The sequence below is a fragment of the Chionomys nivalis genome, chromosome 16 (assembly GCF_950005125.1).
Source record: "Chionomys nivalis chromosome 16, mChiNiv1.1, whole genome shotgun sequence".
In the NCBI taxonomy this organism is placed as follows: domain Eukaryota; kingdom Metazoa; phylum Chordata; class Mammalia; order Rodentia; family Cricetidae; genus Chionomys; species Chionomys nivalis.
Window position 1 is genome coordinate 15,536,021 of NC_080101.1, and position 15,704 is coordinate 15,551,724.

The 15,704-nt window shown below is 46.5% G+C and overlaps 1 protein-coding gene across 5 annotated transcripts in view; it reads right to left on the reverse strand.

The window, feature by feature from the left end:
• Palm2akap2 (PALM2 and AKAP2 fusion) overlaps nucleotides 1–15,704 on the reverse strand; it is a 409,534-nt gene that overhangs the window by 176,580 nt on the left and 217,250 nt on the right. For all 5 annotated transcript variants that reach the window (XM_057790936.1, XM_057790937.1, XM_057790934.1 and 2 more), the window contains exons 5-6: nucleotides 4,340–4,454; nucleotides 3,338–3,359 (exon numbers count right to left, since the gene is read on the reverse strand). In XM_057790936.1, coding sequence (XP_057646919.1) covers nucleotides 3,338–3,359; nucleotides 4,340–4,454 — 137 coding nt within the window. The remainder of the gene's footprint in view (nucleotides 1–3,337; nucleotides 3,360–4,339; nucleotides 4,455–15,704) is intronic.

A 15,704-nucleotide genomic window follows, 5' to 3' on the forward strand; every position in this document is an offset into this window, starting at 1 on the left:
AAAGCACATCACATAAGGGGCAGAAATTCAGAGCGCATCTTCATTCCAGCCCAGCTAAAACACTGCAGTCGTTATGAAGAACACGTGTAGCTGTAACTGGAGGTGCAGTCCCGCTGAGAACTCTTGAAACAAGTCTTAATAGGGAACCAAATATCGAGAGTTCCCAATCACGGTTTGGAAGTTTCGGTGTGGCTCCAGGACACCATAGACTGGCACAGGACAGGAATCTAAGATCAGCATCCAACATCAAGACTGGGATAGGCCCAGTACGTACTTGTTCCTTTGTTTGTTCTGGTCAAGGCTTCACATTAGATATATACTGTAGATATACACTATGCTGGCTACCTTAGCTGTCAACTTGACATAATCTAGAGTCAGCTGGGAAAACTGTCTCAATGAGGGGTTTTCTAGATTGGGTTGACCTATAGGCATATCTGTGGGGAATTGCCTTAAGTTTTTTAAGATTTATTTAATTTTTGAATATAAGTGTTTTGCCTGTATGTATCATGTGTATTACATCCATATCTGGTGCCCTCAGATTTCAGAAGAGGATACTGGATCCCCTGGAATTGGAGGGCACATTGTGGTTGTTGGGGACTGAACCTGGGCCATTTGCAAGAGCAACAAGTACTCTTAAATGCTGATGGGCCTTTCCAGCCCCTTGGGAGACTGTCTCATGTTAACTGGTATGGGAAGACCTGAACACTGTGGGTGGGGCCATCTCCTACATAGGGGATCCTGGACTGTGACTTCCCTACTATGATGGACAGTAACCTCAGATTGTGAGCTGACATAAACTCTCTTCCTCGAAGCTGAAGTTGATTTTTTTGGTCCTGGTACTTATCACACAGAAAGCATATATACCATATGCAATTTATACTCACAAAAAACAGTGAAGGCTCCGGTAGGTAACAATGCTATTTAAAGAGTGGAGGGACGCACTATAGCTTCATCAGGAAATTGCAATCAAGAGTGGAATGAACTGTTCTTGAGGAGCAGGGCTTCCATGACATCAAACACCATCAAAGTCTCAGCAATATTACCACTTCCTCTAATATATGTGGGATCATATGCAGGGGGTACCCAAAGAAGAGCCATTGTGTGTGTGTCTGCAAACACACACATACACACACACACATACACACACGCACACACATGCACACACACATATGCACCCACTTTCCTCATCAGCACTCTTAGGTAGAGAATGCTGGGACTGACACTCTGCAGCAACTACACAGTTCACGTAGTCCAAGCTAGAACTAGATTCTGTGGCCAGCATGTCTGTGACGTTGGAACTGAGGTTTTTCTTTCAGTATCAATGTTCTAGAATAATTTCTTACTAACCCTTAATAACAACAGTTGGTTGACTCTAAGAGGGTCTCATCAATTTAGAATCTTTGAAATGAAGAATTTGAAAACAGACCACTCAATGTTCCCCAAATGGGATGCATTTGGGGTTTTATTTTCGGATCATAAAATGACCTTGGCATGGATCATATTCTTATTAGCATGTGTGCCCTTCCTTAGACATCCTCCTTGCTAGTAGTTACAACTGATGGAGAAGTCACCAACACAGAGGTCAGGAGTCACAACGTAGGGTGACAGGGAAGACCACAGAAATACCTCCCCAGGATCCCTGAGAATCATAGCCTTCTAAGCCTGTGTTCACCCATCTTGGGGCTTCCAAAGTATTTTGCCAGGCTGCCTCCTGCCTTTGGGAGGGTTTGCAGGATCCATAGAAAACCGTGGGAAGGCTGCAGGAGGAAATGAGCGGGGTTTCTGGGATGCAAAGGAAAGAGACTGGGGTAACAGATCGCAACATGGCTCCATTTTGGCTTATTAAGTAGTAGACTACACACACATCTATGCCAGACACACCCAGCTGAGGGGCGGGGTATACAGATCCCTTCTCTACCCCGACTATTAGAGAAAAGTCCAAGCAAGGTCCTGGTTAGAGGACGGAGAACAAGGAACTGGGAAGGAGTACAGCAGGTGCAAGCGTCTGTGGGTTCATGTTCCAGCCCCAGCACGGCCTGGCAGAGATTCCACCTCCCCGATACGTGAACTCTGCTGTTCTCTGTGCAGCGCACCCACGTGCCCACGGCCACCCCCTTCATCTGTGCCCCAGTTGAGCCACAACCTAGGGGGCTGGACTTCTCTCCTAGAAATGTGGTTGTTCCTTTTCTCCCAGAGTTCCTGTTGGTGCGTCCCTTGCCTCAGGTTCTGAGAACAGAGGGTTTCATTGGTGTCTCTCAAAGATCACCTACGAGGGAGCTCAAATCCAGGTCTTTTACTTGCTGTGGGGTGGGGTTCATGATATCTTCTCTATTGTTTTATTTTATTTTATTTGCCTATCTTTTGTACCAGACAGAACTGTCCTACCTGCAAATACCTGGTTTGTGGCCGATCCAGAAGAAATGTGTTATACATCATCATATTTTAAGAAACGGTCCTCCATTTTTTTTCTCCCTCAATGACAATGGGAAAAGTTCTGATGCCAAGACCTCTGCCCCCTGATCCTCTTCCTGAGCTAGAGGCTGACTGTGTGGGAGCCACATGAGAAGCAGGTAGTAGCTGAGGCTCCCATGCAACCTTGCATTTCAAAGCCCATCTCATGAGGGCCAAGATGGAAACAGCAACTTTGAGTTTATAGCTAAGGTCAGGGGATACAGTGAATACCAGAAGAGAGTCCCAAGTTCATCCCCACAGCCCACAAAGGCAGAGGAGGGGACAGGAGAAAGACCTGTCCCTTCTGTCTGGCTGGGAGCAGGGGTACAAAAGTCCTACGTCCACTTTCCAGGGCTCAGGGTCAGATGTCATGGGAGAGAGGAAATTTTGCCTCATCTAGTTTCCCTGGAAGGTTAGAGAGACTCTACTGGCACAGGAGGATAGAGGAAAAGAGGTCCTCTATCCTTTCCAAAGAAAGTTCCAGAGGCCTTAGAAGGGTTTCCTAAACACCAAGTCACCTCTCATGCGACCTGGAGACTTAGCGACTTGTGAGGATGGGTTGGTTCCTGTAAGAAACTTAGTTCTGACTCCAGCATGTTCTTTTGCCAGCCCTTTTCAAGAAAAGTCCAACAGCAAGTCTTTAGGGAGGCTTAAACAGGGAAAAAAAAAAAAAAACCAAAAACAACTGGCCAATGTGCTAATAGAAGTACCAAGTCAAGAAGCAGAGGCTGTAACCATGGCAATGTGGACCTCTTGGCGCTCTTGCCTGGGATGCCCTTAGGAAGGGCCACTTCACATCTGTCTCCTGGTGAGCCTGTATGCATGAGACCCACTCAGTGGACCAGGAGGGAAGCATCTGAGTACAGCCAGGGCAGAGAGCACTTACCTCCATCAGCCGTGGAGAAACTCTGTGGAGACAAAAGCAGGGCAGAGCCGTCACTGTGTGTGTGTGTGGCGTGTCCCAACCCCCAGTCCCGGACACAGAGCCAGAACTCAGCAGGCAGCAGGCAAGACCCAAGCTTGCTTTTCTCTTTTCTTCTGGGGTCAGTTAAGGATGTGCCCTACTCAGCTGAGTATAATTTCAACCATCCAGCAACTCTCTTGAGTTGTGTTGGAGATGCTATGTTAGAAAAGTCCCGTCCCGAACTTAATTGTATACAGCTTTTTGGTTGTCATTGTTATCACAGAGGCAGGAGGCCGAAAATGGGGTTTTGAGAAATCGGGGCCTCTCTGGTGTTACCACATAGAAATGTTTGTTTTCACGTAGGGAAATTCCATGCATTTACAGGGTGTGTGTTGGGATTCCCGCCCACTTGCTACAGGTCTCCTCTCGCCCTCTCCTAAAGGGAATACTCAAAGGGAATTCTGACTAAACCCACACAGGGTCATTTAATCTGCTTAAAAGGGGCTGAGTTTATACTTCTGGTGCCAATCTGAAGACTTTTCAGACATTTGGGAGGTAAGGGGGGGGGCATCAGCAGATAAACAGGATTAATCGAACAGTCTTGCCTCCATGCCTCCCAACGCAGATGGGCTGCTCTGTTTCTGGGATGGACCTGGCTCCTGCCACTTCTGTGCTCTTTTCAGGGTAGGATTCAGATTTCTCAGGCCCAGTGGTTCTCAATCTGTGGGCTGTGAACCCTTTTGGGGGGGTCACATATCATATATACTGCATATCAGATACTTATATTACAATTCATAACAGTAGCAAAACTACAGTTATGAATAGCAATGAAATGATTTTATGGCTGGGGGGGGGTCGCCACACCATGAGGAACTGTATTAAAGGGTCGCAGCACTAAGAAGCCTGAGAACCACTGTCGTATCTGCTTCTCTAGGGGCCCCTCCACCCCTGTGATTTAGAGAAACGCTGCTTTTCTCTCCTCACCTTCTGCAAGTCCTGGGAGGATTTCTCTGTCTCCTTCAGTTTCTCGAGGATGAGCTGCTCTTTGGCAGATATCTGGGACTCTTCACTTTCGAGCGCTTGTATTTCCTGCTCCAGCCTGGAAGACACACAAACAGAGGACAAGATGCTTTATTGTCCTGCCATCCAGTGGCAAGGAAGCAGCCACCTTCCTGCTGAGCAACCTGTGCCTCCCACTGCTCACTACCCTGAAAAACCAGGCCAAGGTTTTTCCATTACGGAGTATCCTGTAGCTTTGTTGCCAAGAAGACATTGACCAAAGAGAAATAACACAGGCATGCCTCCATTGCGTCATGGCCACCACTCTGCAACATGTTTGGTATCTGTCCATTGCCCCGGTGATGTGTATATTTCTTATTTAGAGGTAGACTGGATTCACACAGCTCAGGACATACAATTGGAAGGAAACAGCTTCAGATTCTCCTAGCTATTTCAGATTTCAGAAGAATGCCTCTTTTCTTTGGATGGCCAAAGGGCAAAAGGCCAAAGGCCAAAAGGATTCCTCAAAGTGTTCCTCAAAGGAAATATACTGCTAAGAAATGGTTGGTGACCAGAACCTTGGAGTTACTGTCTCTCTCTCTCGGACCTCTACTGCCCAAACCAGACACAATGGATGGGACAGACGCAACTGCCCCCAAGTTTCTGCATAGTTTCAAGACGGGAACTTTTAGCATTGCTACAAGACTCTGAGACTATTCCAGAAGAGCAGCTATGGCTATGCTTGTGGGTAAAGCTCATCATTCGTATTCTCCCAATATAATGACAGGAATAATGATGAGTACTTGTTCCCTGTTCCAAAAACTAATTCACATGGTGTGATGGTTATTCTCGGTTGTCAACTTGACTACATCTGGAATGAACTGCGAGCCAGGAATGGAGGGCACCCCGGAAGAGATTTTTTGCCTGGTTTGAAGAGGGTGAATCCATTTCTAGTCTGGACCTTTGAGGCAGGAAGACACACACCTTTGATTTGGATCTTGAGCAGGGAAGACACACCCTTAGTCTGCACCATACCTTCTTCTGGAAGTCTATATAAGGACACAGAAGAAGGAAGCTTTTGATCTTTGCCTACTCTTTCTGGCTAGCACATGCGTTCCTTCACTGGTGTTAGAGCCTATTTCTTTGGGACGCCAGCATTTGCTGAAGACTAGTTGAGATATCTAGCTTGGTGAACTAAGCAACTACTGGATTCTTGGACTTTCCATTTACAGCCAACCACTGATTAGCTAGACTGCAACTGTGTGTGTGTGTGTGTGTGTGTCCTTCCCTTTCATCTTTGCCTCCTCAGGAAGAACAACTACTTCCCTGGACCACTAACGTTGCTCTTAGCCACTAACTTGCTTTCCTTCCCCTTGACTCTGGGTTTAGCCATGTGAGGTGTGCTGGCTATGACATTAGCACAAACGAGACAAAAGTACAGACAGAGGCTTGGGTAGGTTTGCTTGTGCTTGGCTCTTTGTATCTCTTGGCTAGAGCCAAGAGACAACTAGATAACCTTGGTCTCAGAACGGATCTGAGTTTTGCCCATGGTAGAAAAGTTTGTAACCCAGAACCACTTCGCAGAGCCCAGCTTGCTAAAGAGTCAGAATAAACAACTTCAAGCTTCAGATAATGAGTGTGAGGCAGGTTGGTTTTTGCTTGTGTGAGGCAGTCTTTTCATGCAGCCCTTGCCGGAACTCCGAATGGAGGCCTGTCTAGCCTCTAACTCACAGACATCTGCCTACCATTGCTTTTCTGTCTGCCTCCGCTTCTACCTCTCAAGTACTGGGATTAAAGCCTTGCACCTCATCCCTGTCTTTTCTTTTGTTTTGACAGGGTCTTGCTACTGTAGCTGGCTGGCCTTGAATTATAATTCTCCTCTGAGTGCCGGGATTACAGGTGGGTGGAGTTTGTTACATTGCACTACTGTAGTAACAATTGAGACCGGTCAAATAGAGTGTGCATAAAATCTTATTTATATTCTAATATACCTCAATAATGTATATCGCAATTATATTTGACATATATGCATTCATACTTTAGGGATAGATTTACTTATCGAATACTACCTAAGACTGAAAGATTACAAAGAACTTAAGTTATCTTCCTGCTCCCCCCAAATCTGAATTGTAAGTAGGTTACCCTTTAATGACAATTAAGACTGAAAAAAAGGGAAAATATCAGTCACTGGGTAGTAGGGTTATAGATTATTTTAATTTTGTTGTTCTAAGTTTCAATATCTGCTCCACTTAAAATCTAGTGTGGTTGAGCACACAGTTCAGTGTTAGACTGTTTGCCTGGCATACTCAGAATCCTGGCTTTGCCTCCCAGCCAGACTGCTCAGTGTGTAAAGGTGCTTGCCTACAAGTTTGGCGACCTGAGTTCAGTCCCTGGGATCCACACAGTAGGAGAGAACTGACTTCTGCAAGTTGTCCACTGAGTTTCTTTCTTTTCTTTCTTTCTTTCTTTCTTTCTTTCTTTCTTTCTTTCTTTCTTTCTTTCTTTCTTTCCTTCCTTCCTTCCTTCCTTCCTTCCTTCCTTCCTTCCTTCCTTCCTTCCTTCCTTCTTTTTCTTTCTTCTTTTTTCTTTTTTGGTTTTTCCAGACAGGGTTTCTCTATAACTTTGGAGCCTGTCCTGGAACTAGCTCTTGTAGACCAGGCTGGCCTCAGACTCACAGAGATCCACCTGCTTCTGCCTCCCGAGTGCTGGGATTAAAGGCGTGCGCCACCGTTGCCTGGCTTGTCCTCTGACTTTTGTGCATCCATTGTGAGACACATGTTCCTACTCCCCAAAACACACACACACACACACACACACACAAAGCAAATAAATAATAGCATAATAAGAAAATTACATATTACATATCTAACTTGATTGCCTGGTTTAGATGCTCCTGAGAAACCATGCTGAGAAGACAGTCTCTCACAGGGGGTGGGATAAACAGGACCTCAGCTTCTTGGTGTCAATTCAAGGGGTTAAAATAGTGTTCTCTAACAGCTATGTACCTACAAACCCAAGTGGAAGCAGATACTTCAAGGGATCATAAAACAAACCAAAATTGTGTTAAATAAAGGTATGGGGGTGGGGGGAAGGGATGTCCCTAGGGAGCTTCCATCCAGGTCAGCAGCCCCAGGCAGTTGAGACTTCTCTGTGACCTGGTGACCACAGCCTGACTTGCATCTCCACAGCTTGCCCCTGCTCTTTCGGTTTCAGAGAGTTCAGCTGTATGGTTCAGATGGTAAAGATTTGGGTCGTGATACCGTGTAACTGAGAAGAAAGAGAGAGAGGGAAACAGCGAAACTAAACCTTGGTGATACCAACTGAGTTTTACCCCAAATGTAATGACGAGAGGGAATGGGAGCCTAGGTCAGCCTAAGTAAGCCAGGTCTGAGAAGTTGAGCTTCCTTGCAAAATACCTGTGGCTTTGGGCCAGGTTCTAAGTCCCCCCACCTCACTCCTACAAACCCGAGTCTCAGGACTCGGGAAGATGGCAAGATACAGTGTCTTGGCGTTAAGAGTGCTGCTGCTTTGTAGTTTCACGACTGAAAACTAACTCGGTTTCCAGGTGCCAAGCAGCTATTGCTGTGCTAAAAATAACGAATGGGCAGAAATGTAATTTATACGCAAGGTTAATCAAGGCTCCACAGGCTGCGACAGGTATGCAACAGCCTTCCACCAGCCGACTTGGTTCCTTCTGAGCACAGAGTACTGTAAGAACACAGTGCAGCTGTGGAGAGCTAATGCAGGAGATGGTTTGGATCACGACTAAAGGGGCTTGTAAAATGTATCATTGCCCCCAGCATCCTCCCGGAAGAGCACGGACGACCTTTGACTCTGTATAGTACATTTATCATCACTTGTTTAAATTCGTTCATGCAGTCGTCTCTCTACCTTTATGCAAATACTCTCTCTGTACCAGGCAATGTGCTGAGCCACCAGGGACAGGAAGATAAATCAAGCACAGAGTCTGCTTGTGGATGCTCTCAGTGAAGCAATGCGATTTACCTGCACAGACACATACTAAAGACCAGGAAGGGCAACGTAAAGAACAATGTGTTGAGGCTGTGCGTGGTAAAACCCCCAGTTGTCTGCCCGGCATCATTCTTTCTTCCTTCACTAAAGACTACGTTGTTGGGGAGAGCAACAAGCCTAGATGAAGTGTACATACCACAGCTTTCACGGTGGCTAACAGCAGCCATGGGGCAGTTTGTGTGGACAACATAGGCACAAAAGTGTGAGTGTGTATGTGTGTGTGTATATATATATGTGTATGTATGTGTGTGTATATATGTATGTGTGTATGTGTGTGTGTGTGTGTATGTGTGTATGTGTGTGTTAGGGGCAGAGAACTTCTGGAAAAGCTCTGTAAGAGCCGAAGTGTTGCCCTCAGTGGCACACACCTTGCTTCCCTCTTTCTCTTACAGGTTACCTCATGGGGGGTTGTCACAGCAGTTCCCTGATACCCACTACCGGCTCAGTGACTTTCAATATACAGTAGCTTCAATATCCACAGGTCAGTCGTCTGACATGGGGGGCATCAGGCAACCATCAACATGTTTGTCAGAGTTCTGTTCTCTTCTAGAGGCTCTAGGGGAGCATCCCTTTGCTCCTTTCCCTCCCCCTCAGGCCATCTGCAGCTCTTGACTCATGGACTTCTGCCTCCATCTTTGAAGTTCATGCTATTTTTTTTTTTTATTTTTTCTGCTGCAGCCCACCCTATGATTCTACTCTGCCTCTTGGTCTGCTTGATATGGTTTGGATAGTGTGCTCCCCCCAGTAATGAATGTGCCTGGCTCTAGCTGCGGCAATGCTAAGGTGGTGAAATTTTTAAAAGATGGATCTTTTGGCTGGGCGGTGGTGACACACACCTTTAATCCCAGTACTTGGGAGCTAGAGGCAGGCAGATCTCTGTGAGCTCGAGGCCAGCCAGTTCCAGGACAGACTGCAAAGCTATACAGAGAAACCCTGTCTCGAACAACAACATAAAAAAAAAAAAAAAAAGATGGATCCTTCTGGAAGATGTTTGACCATGGTGGGCTACCCTTCAAAGGGATTGATGTAGTTCTTAGGGTTCTCACTTAATTCCTGCAGCATGCTATAGAAATAGCTAGCCTGACTCTTTTGTTTCAGCTATCTTAAGAATGTGTTATTTTTTTAATTTTTAAATTGATTTTATTGAGCTATACTTTCTCTGCTCCCCTCCCTTTCTCTCCCCTCTCCTTCAGCCCTCTCCCATGGTCCCCATTTACTCAGGAGATCTTGTCTTTTTCTACTTCCCATGTAGATTAGATCCATGTAGGTCTCTCTTAGGGTCCTCGTTGTTGTCAAGGTTCTCTGAGATTGTGAATTGTAGGCTGGTTTTCTTTGCTTTATGTGTAAAAGTCACTTATGAGTGAGTACATATTATATTTGTCTTTCTGGCTCTGGGTTACCTCACTCAATACGATGTATTCTAGTTCCATCCATTTGCCTGCAAGTTTCAAGGTGTCATTATTTTTTTCTGCTGTGAAATCTCCAGGAGCCCAAGTATATTCTGGAGTGAGCAAGGCCTCTCCTATGGGGCTGTAACCCAGAATAATCTTGACAGCGGATGGAGCCTTTCCGATCTTTCCCACTCCTGGGGGACATACAGGCGTGTTCCACACTGCTGCTCAGTTGACATGAGTGTGATTCTTACGGAATGAAAGCTGACGCTGCTGGGCTAGCCAAATTCTACTGAACTGCAGCTTTACAGCTGAGCAGTCAAGTGAGGTGCCTGTCTGCCCAGCCTGCCGAAATGAGAGCCACAGGAAGAGCTGCTCAGAGAAGCAGCCCCCCCCCCCACACCCTCCGTTCTTATGTGTCCAGCATGAGTGAAAGCTGCAAAGGAAGAGTATCGGTTGCTAAGTTCCCATTCTTCCCTGCTTCACGGCATCTCAATCCCCAGGGCTGAGCAGGGTATACAGGCACACAGGATAAAGCCCACTGTGCCCGCTAGTCATGTCAACTTGACACACAAGATAGAGTTATCAGAATGGTGGGAAACTTAAGTGAGAATTTCTTAATTGGTTATTTACGGCGGAGAGCCCAGCCCGTTGTAGGTGATGCCATCCCTGGGTTGGTGGTCCTGGGTCCTGTCAGAAAGCTGGCTGAGCAAGCCATGGGGACAAGCCAGTGAAGAGAACCTCTCCATGGCCTCTGCATCATCCTGCCTCCAAGTTCTTGCCCTGCTTGAGTTCCTGTCCTGACTTCCTTCAATGATGAACAACAGTACGGAAGTGTAAGCCAAATAAACCCTTTCCTCCCCAACTTGCTTTTGGATATGGTGTTTCACTGTAGCAAGAGAAACTCTAACTAAGACACGTACATTGTTCAGCATTCTTTGTAGCTACATGTAGCCTGTTCTGACCAAAAGGAAGTAAGTGAAAGTATCGTAGGGTAGCTTCTAGAACCTTCCTCAGTCCTTGCTTCTTTAGCCTTCCTTTACCCTTCTGCCTGAAATGCATTGTGGGAGGTAAAGCTTTCAGTACCATTTTCAACACATAGGACAAGGGTCCCCTTGGCAGTTAAGAGAGGTGACATGGGTTCCTGACTAACTCCCAGAGGACACCACCAGATGACTCATGGCTATGTGTCCACAGGAGGGAGAAATAAACGTCATGTTTAAGCCACTGTCTTTGTAGCCGACTGCCACGCTGATCTATATCTTATCCCAATATGGGAGCCCACAGTCTTGAATCCATTCTCTCTTGACTAAAGGTCAGAGAATTCAAATCTATCCTTGTTCCTCAAGGCTCAAGGATGAACAACAGCGTGTTTGACCAAAGGTGTGGCTACTGGGTGTCTTACTCCTCAAAGGCCAGACAGCAGGACATTTGACTTAGGGCATGGTTACTAGGTGTTTTGTGATACAAGGAGGTAATTAGGCTTGCTTGTCTCTTGTATCATTGGTAAGGAAGTCTTTTGCCCTCCCCTTTTGGTTGGGGTATATAAGGGCTGTGAGTAATAAGCTTGGGGCTGTTGCTGTATTCACTGGAAGATTCTATCTCCTACCTTTTGTCTATTTCTTTCCTCAGTTCTCAGAGACGTGCGGACAAATCAGCTGGTCCTGACATACCAATTGATACAGGACACATACATTGCCAAATTTTGAGTGAATGCTTAGAAGTTTTCCAAGATTTGGGGTTGAAGATAATGAGAACTCAGAGCCCCAATAGTGACTCAGAAGTGTGTGTGTGGGGGAAGCAAGACTTAATTCATTACTGTTAATTAACCTTTGTACCTAAGACTTGACTGGAACTGTGCCCCAAATTGCTGCAGTAAAAGTCTCAGCAGGGGATCTCAGCTGACCACAGCCACAGCATCTTTTTACGTCACTGGCCATGAACTGAACGTAACCAGGATGAGCCGTAAGCTCTGACCCTGCAGTGTGGCGTCTTAATCACCTCACACGAAAGTCACTGGTGACTTTGAGGTTCTGATTCTACACTAGATGTCAAACACAGATCGGTATGTGTTTCAGGGGTGACTGTAGAAACAGAAGCAGAGGTAGAGTGCAGATGCAAATTTTGTCTCTCTAGGATTATCCATTTTCCTCCGCCCCTTTCCCCTTAAACAATTTCCAGTTCATCTAGGGAGAAGAAATAGTTCTCTGGGCTTCCCTGTGGGTCTGGTAAAATTCATGATTAGGGGGTTCAGCTCCTTGGCCAAGGTGTAGAGTCTACCTAACCAAAACCAATGTGGTACCCTGTGATTCCAGCATTCAGCAGGGGAGGCAGAAGGATCAAGAGTTCAAGGTTGGCCCTGAGGTGGTGGTGCTTGCTTTTAATTCCAGCACTCAGGAGGCAGAGGCAGGAGGATCTATGTGAGTGAGTTTGAGGCCAGTTTGGTCTGCAGAGAGAGTTTCAGGACAACCAAGGCTAGAGAAACCCTGTCTCAAAAAACAAAATAAATAAAGTTCAGGGCCAACCTCAGCTTACCATGAATCTGAGACCAGCCTGAGCTATGTGAGACTCTGTCTCAAAATAAGCAAACGAACCAATTTAACTGCCCTAGGTCAACTAAGTTGTTAGGCAGAAATAAGTCTGTTTTTTTTTTCTTAAAAAGAAAGAATGACCCAAGAATAGAGAAAATAATGGGTCCAATCAATCCCACTGCAAGACCCTATTAATTTCTGCTGTCTGCAGCCCCAGATTTTCTGAGACCCCATTCACTGATCCCAGCTTTTGCTCTAACAGTATTTACTATGTAGCCCCACATCTCACTCTGACTTACTATTTCTCTGTTTCTGTATCATAGATAGAACGCTGGGAAGAAAACTATTTGTTTTCACCAAGTAGGTGGCTACCATACCCATTTCCCACACTCCAGGAAGACGCACATGTGTTTCTATGACACTCCCCAAATATTTGTCATTTGTGACTGCTACCCACAAGGAGACCACTTCCTTTTATTCCCCTGAGTGTATCAGTAGGCCGTGTGGCACTTCAGAATGAATAATGTTCAGGGCCCTTAAATAAACCGGATTTCCATTAGTCCTTGCGAGAGAACAGGTCCTCCCTCGACGGCAAGGTGGCAGTGGAAACTTGGGCCCATTTCACTTCTCCCACGTCACCCCTCAGATGAGAACATGACCAAGAAGAGAAAGGTCCCTCTGAGAATTCCAAACGTCCAGGTCATATCCTCTTCATAGGAAAAGCCCTGGTCAGGCTTCACCGCCTCCTTCCCAGATCCAATGACTTCTTCCGCTGGACATTCACACCTTCCAGGCTCCGCTCCAACCTTGCCCCAGCCAGCCCCCTCCCCCTGGGATCCTGTGACACTGATGGTGGTGGGAAAAACAGGACTCCCCACTCTCAGCCTGGCTTTGCCCCCTATCCCAGTGACTGCAAAGCCCCTCTTCCGGATCTCTCCCGGTATAGCGGCTCATGGCCGCCTCTCTATCAACCTCCTTCACTCTGCCTTCCTGTGGTTCCCACTGAACCTGCTCTCAGTAATGCCCATACCATCCCTACTGCCAAGTCTAGCAGATCTTCATGGCCTTTTCCCTTTATTGTCTAGTTAGTAATGTTTGGGATCAAATCCAGGGTTTTATGCATGCTAGGCAGGCTCTCTACCACTGAACTGAATGCCATGCTGTGGATTTCTCTTTCTTTCTTTCTTTCTTTCTTTCTTTCTTTCTTTCTTTCTTTCTTTCTTTAATTCGTTCCTTCCTTCCTTTCTTTTTTCTTTCTTTTCTTTTCTTTCTTTTTTGTTTAGCAGCCAAGGTTGGCTTGCAATTTGCTATGTTTATGATAGGTTCTAATTAATAGCCATCCTGCCTCAGTTTCCCAAATACTCAGGTTACAGTACTCAGATTTCCCTCAGTAGTTCCAACCTTTCTTATTGTTCTTGTTTTTTTTTTTTTTAATTAATTTTTTTTGAGACAGGGTCTCATTAAGTATCCTTTTTTTGAGACAGGGTCTCAATATCCTTGCCTGGCCTGGAATTCTTTATATAGACCAGGGTGGCCTCGAACTCATAGATACCCTCCTACATCTACCTCTCGAGTACTGGGTTCAAAGGCACCCAGTCTTGATTTTTGAACACACTGTTGATGACCCTTCTTCTCTTCAGGGGGGCGGGTCCCACTTCTCTCCTGTGCACTGTATATGTCTGTGTATAGAGGGGTGCTCAGGTGTGTGCAGGTCTTAGGTTGATGCCAAGTGTCTTCTATAGCCCTTTACTTGATTCTTTGAGACAGGGTCTCTCACCGAATCTGGAGCTCCCTGATTTGACAAATTGGCTGACCAGCAAGCCCCAGAGATCCTCCTGTCTCTGCCTCCCCAGTGCTGAGATTGGTTACTGGTGAGCATTACCATACCTGACTTTCCCAGACCAAGGTATCAAACCTCATGTTTTCCCAGCGAGGCCTTTACCAGCTGAGCCCTCTTCTCAGCACCCGCCCCTCACCTGCTTCTCTTTAGTGCACATTTGGTCCACTGCTTGCTCGACGTTGGAAACTGGCTGATCGTGTCCAGCCTTGGGTTGTATCATTCCTGCCTACCTGCCGATGCCCTCCCGAATCCACATTCTCAGCACCACTGCAGACCCCCAGCCTCTGTGGACAACTGCTTTTTAAATCCTCTAGATAGCAGGGTGGTGGTGGGCCACACCTTCAATCCCAGCATTCGGCAGGCAGCAGTAGGTGGATCTCTGTGAGTTCAAGTTCAGCCTAGTCTACAAGAGCTAGTTTCAGGACCACTAGGACTGTTACACAGAAAAAAACCCTGTCTTGAAAAATCAAAACAACAACAACAACAAAAATCCTCTAGTTGCGTCATCCATAAACACTTCAAACTCAACCCAAGAAAGACCAGCCTCATCTCCTTCAAGCTTTCCGCTCTCTAGCATTTTGGTTTTAGCTCCGTTGCCAGCACCAGGACAATCCACCCAGCCTAAGACCCCCTGGATGTTCTCTTGACCTCTGACTTGCTGTTCCCTGGCAACCGCCACACGGATACAGATGGCGCATAACTTACAACAGAGTCACTCAAAAGAAATCCACCATGCTACATGTAACCTCCCAAACAGAGCAACTTAGCAACCCAATCTACTGCGCAGAATCAGTTGTGCCCATGCTCCGGAACTTCATGGTTACTGGGAGTCATATTGATTGCCACTGCCCAGCATCTAAGAGAGACCTTACCATGTGTGACTAGCTTGGGAAAAGCAAAAAGTTAAAATCCAAAGCATAGTTTCTGCTGGTGTGCACCCTTTCAGGGCCACTATGAAGTAGAAAGACTGTGGACAGAAGCATCGTATATTAGGACACACACACACGAATATGAATATATGAGTCAATTTGCTCCACAACTCTTCCATCCCATCTACTCTTCAACCCTAATGAAGACAGCCTCCCTAAATGCCTCTAACAATATGCCAACCGATCTGCTTGCCCACACAGCCCCAGCACCCTTAAGTTTATAACAGGTCGAACCATTCCACAATGCTATATCTTTGCTGGAAGCCACTCACGGGCTGCATATAATCTGTTAACTCCAGGGAAAATAATTTCTTAGTGGATCCCTGCACACACTGGGCCTGGACTGTGCTCAGTGCCTTTCCTGGGTCCCTCAGTCTAGACTGCCTTTCCCGCATCCCTCCGTCTGGACTCCTTTCCCACGTCCCTCCGTCTGGACTGCCTTTCCCGCGTCCCTCTGTCTGGACTGCCTTTCCCACGTCCCCCCCTCTGGACTGCCTTTCCCGTATCCCTCCCATCCCTCCGTCTAGACTGCCTTTCCCGTGTCCCTCTGTCTGGACTGCCTTCCCCGCGTCCCTCTGTCTGGACTGCCTTTGCGCTCTCCTTCCCTCTGGGCTCACTCTTTCTGAA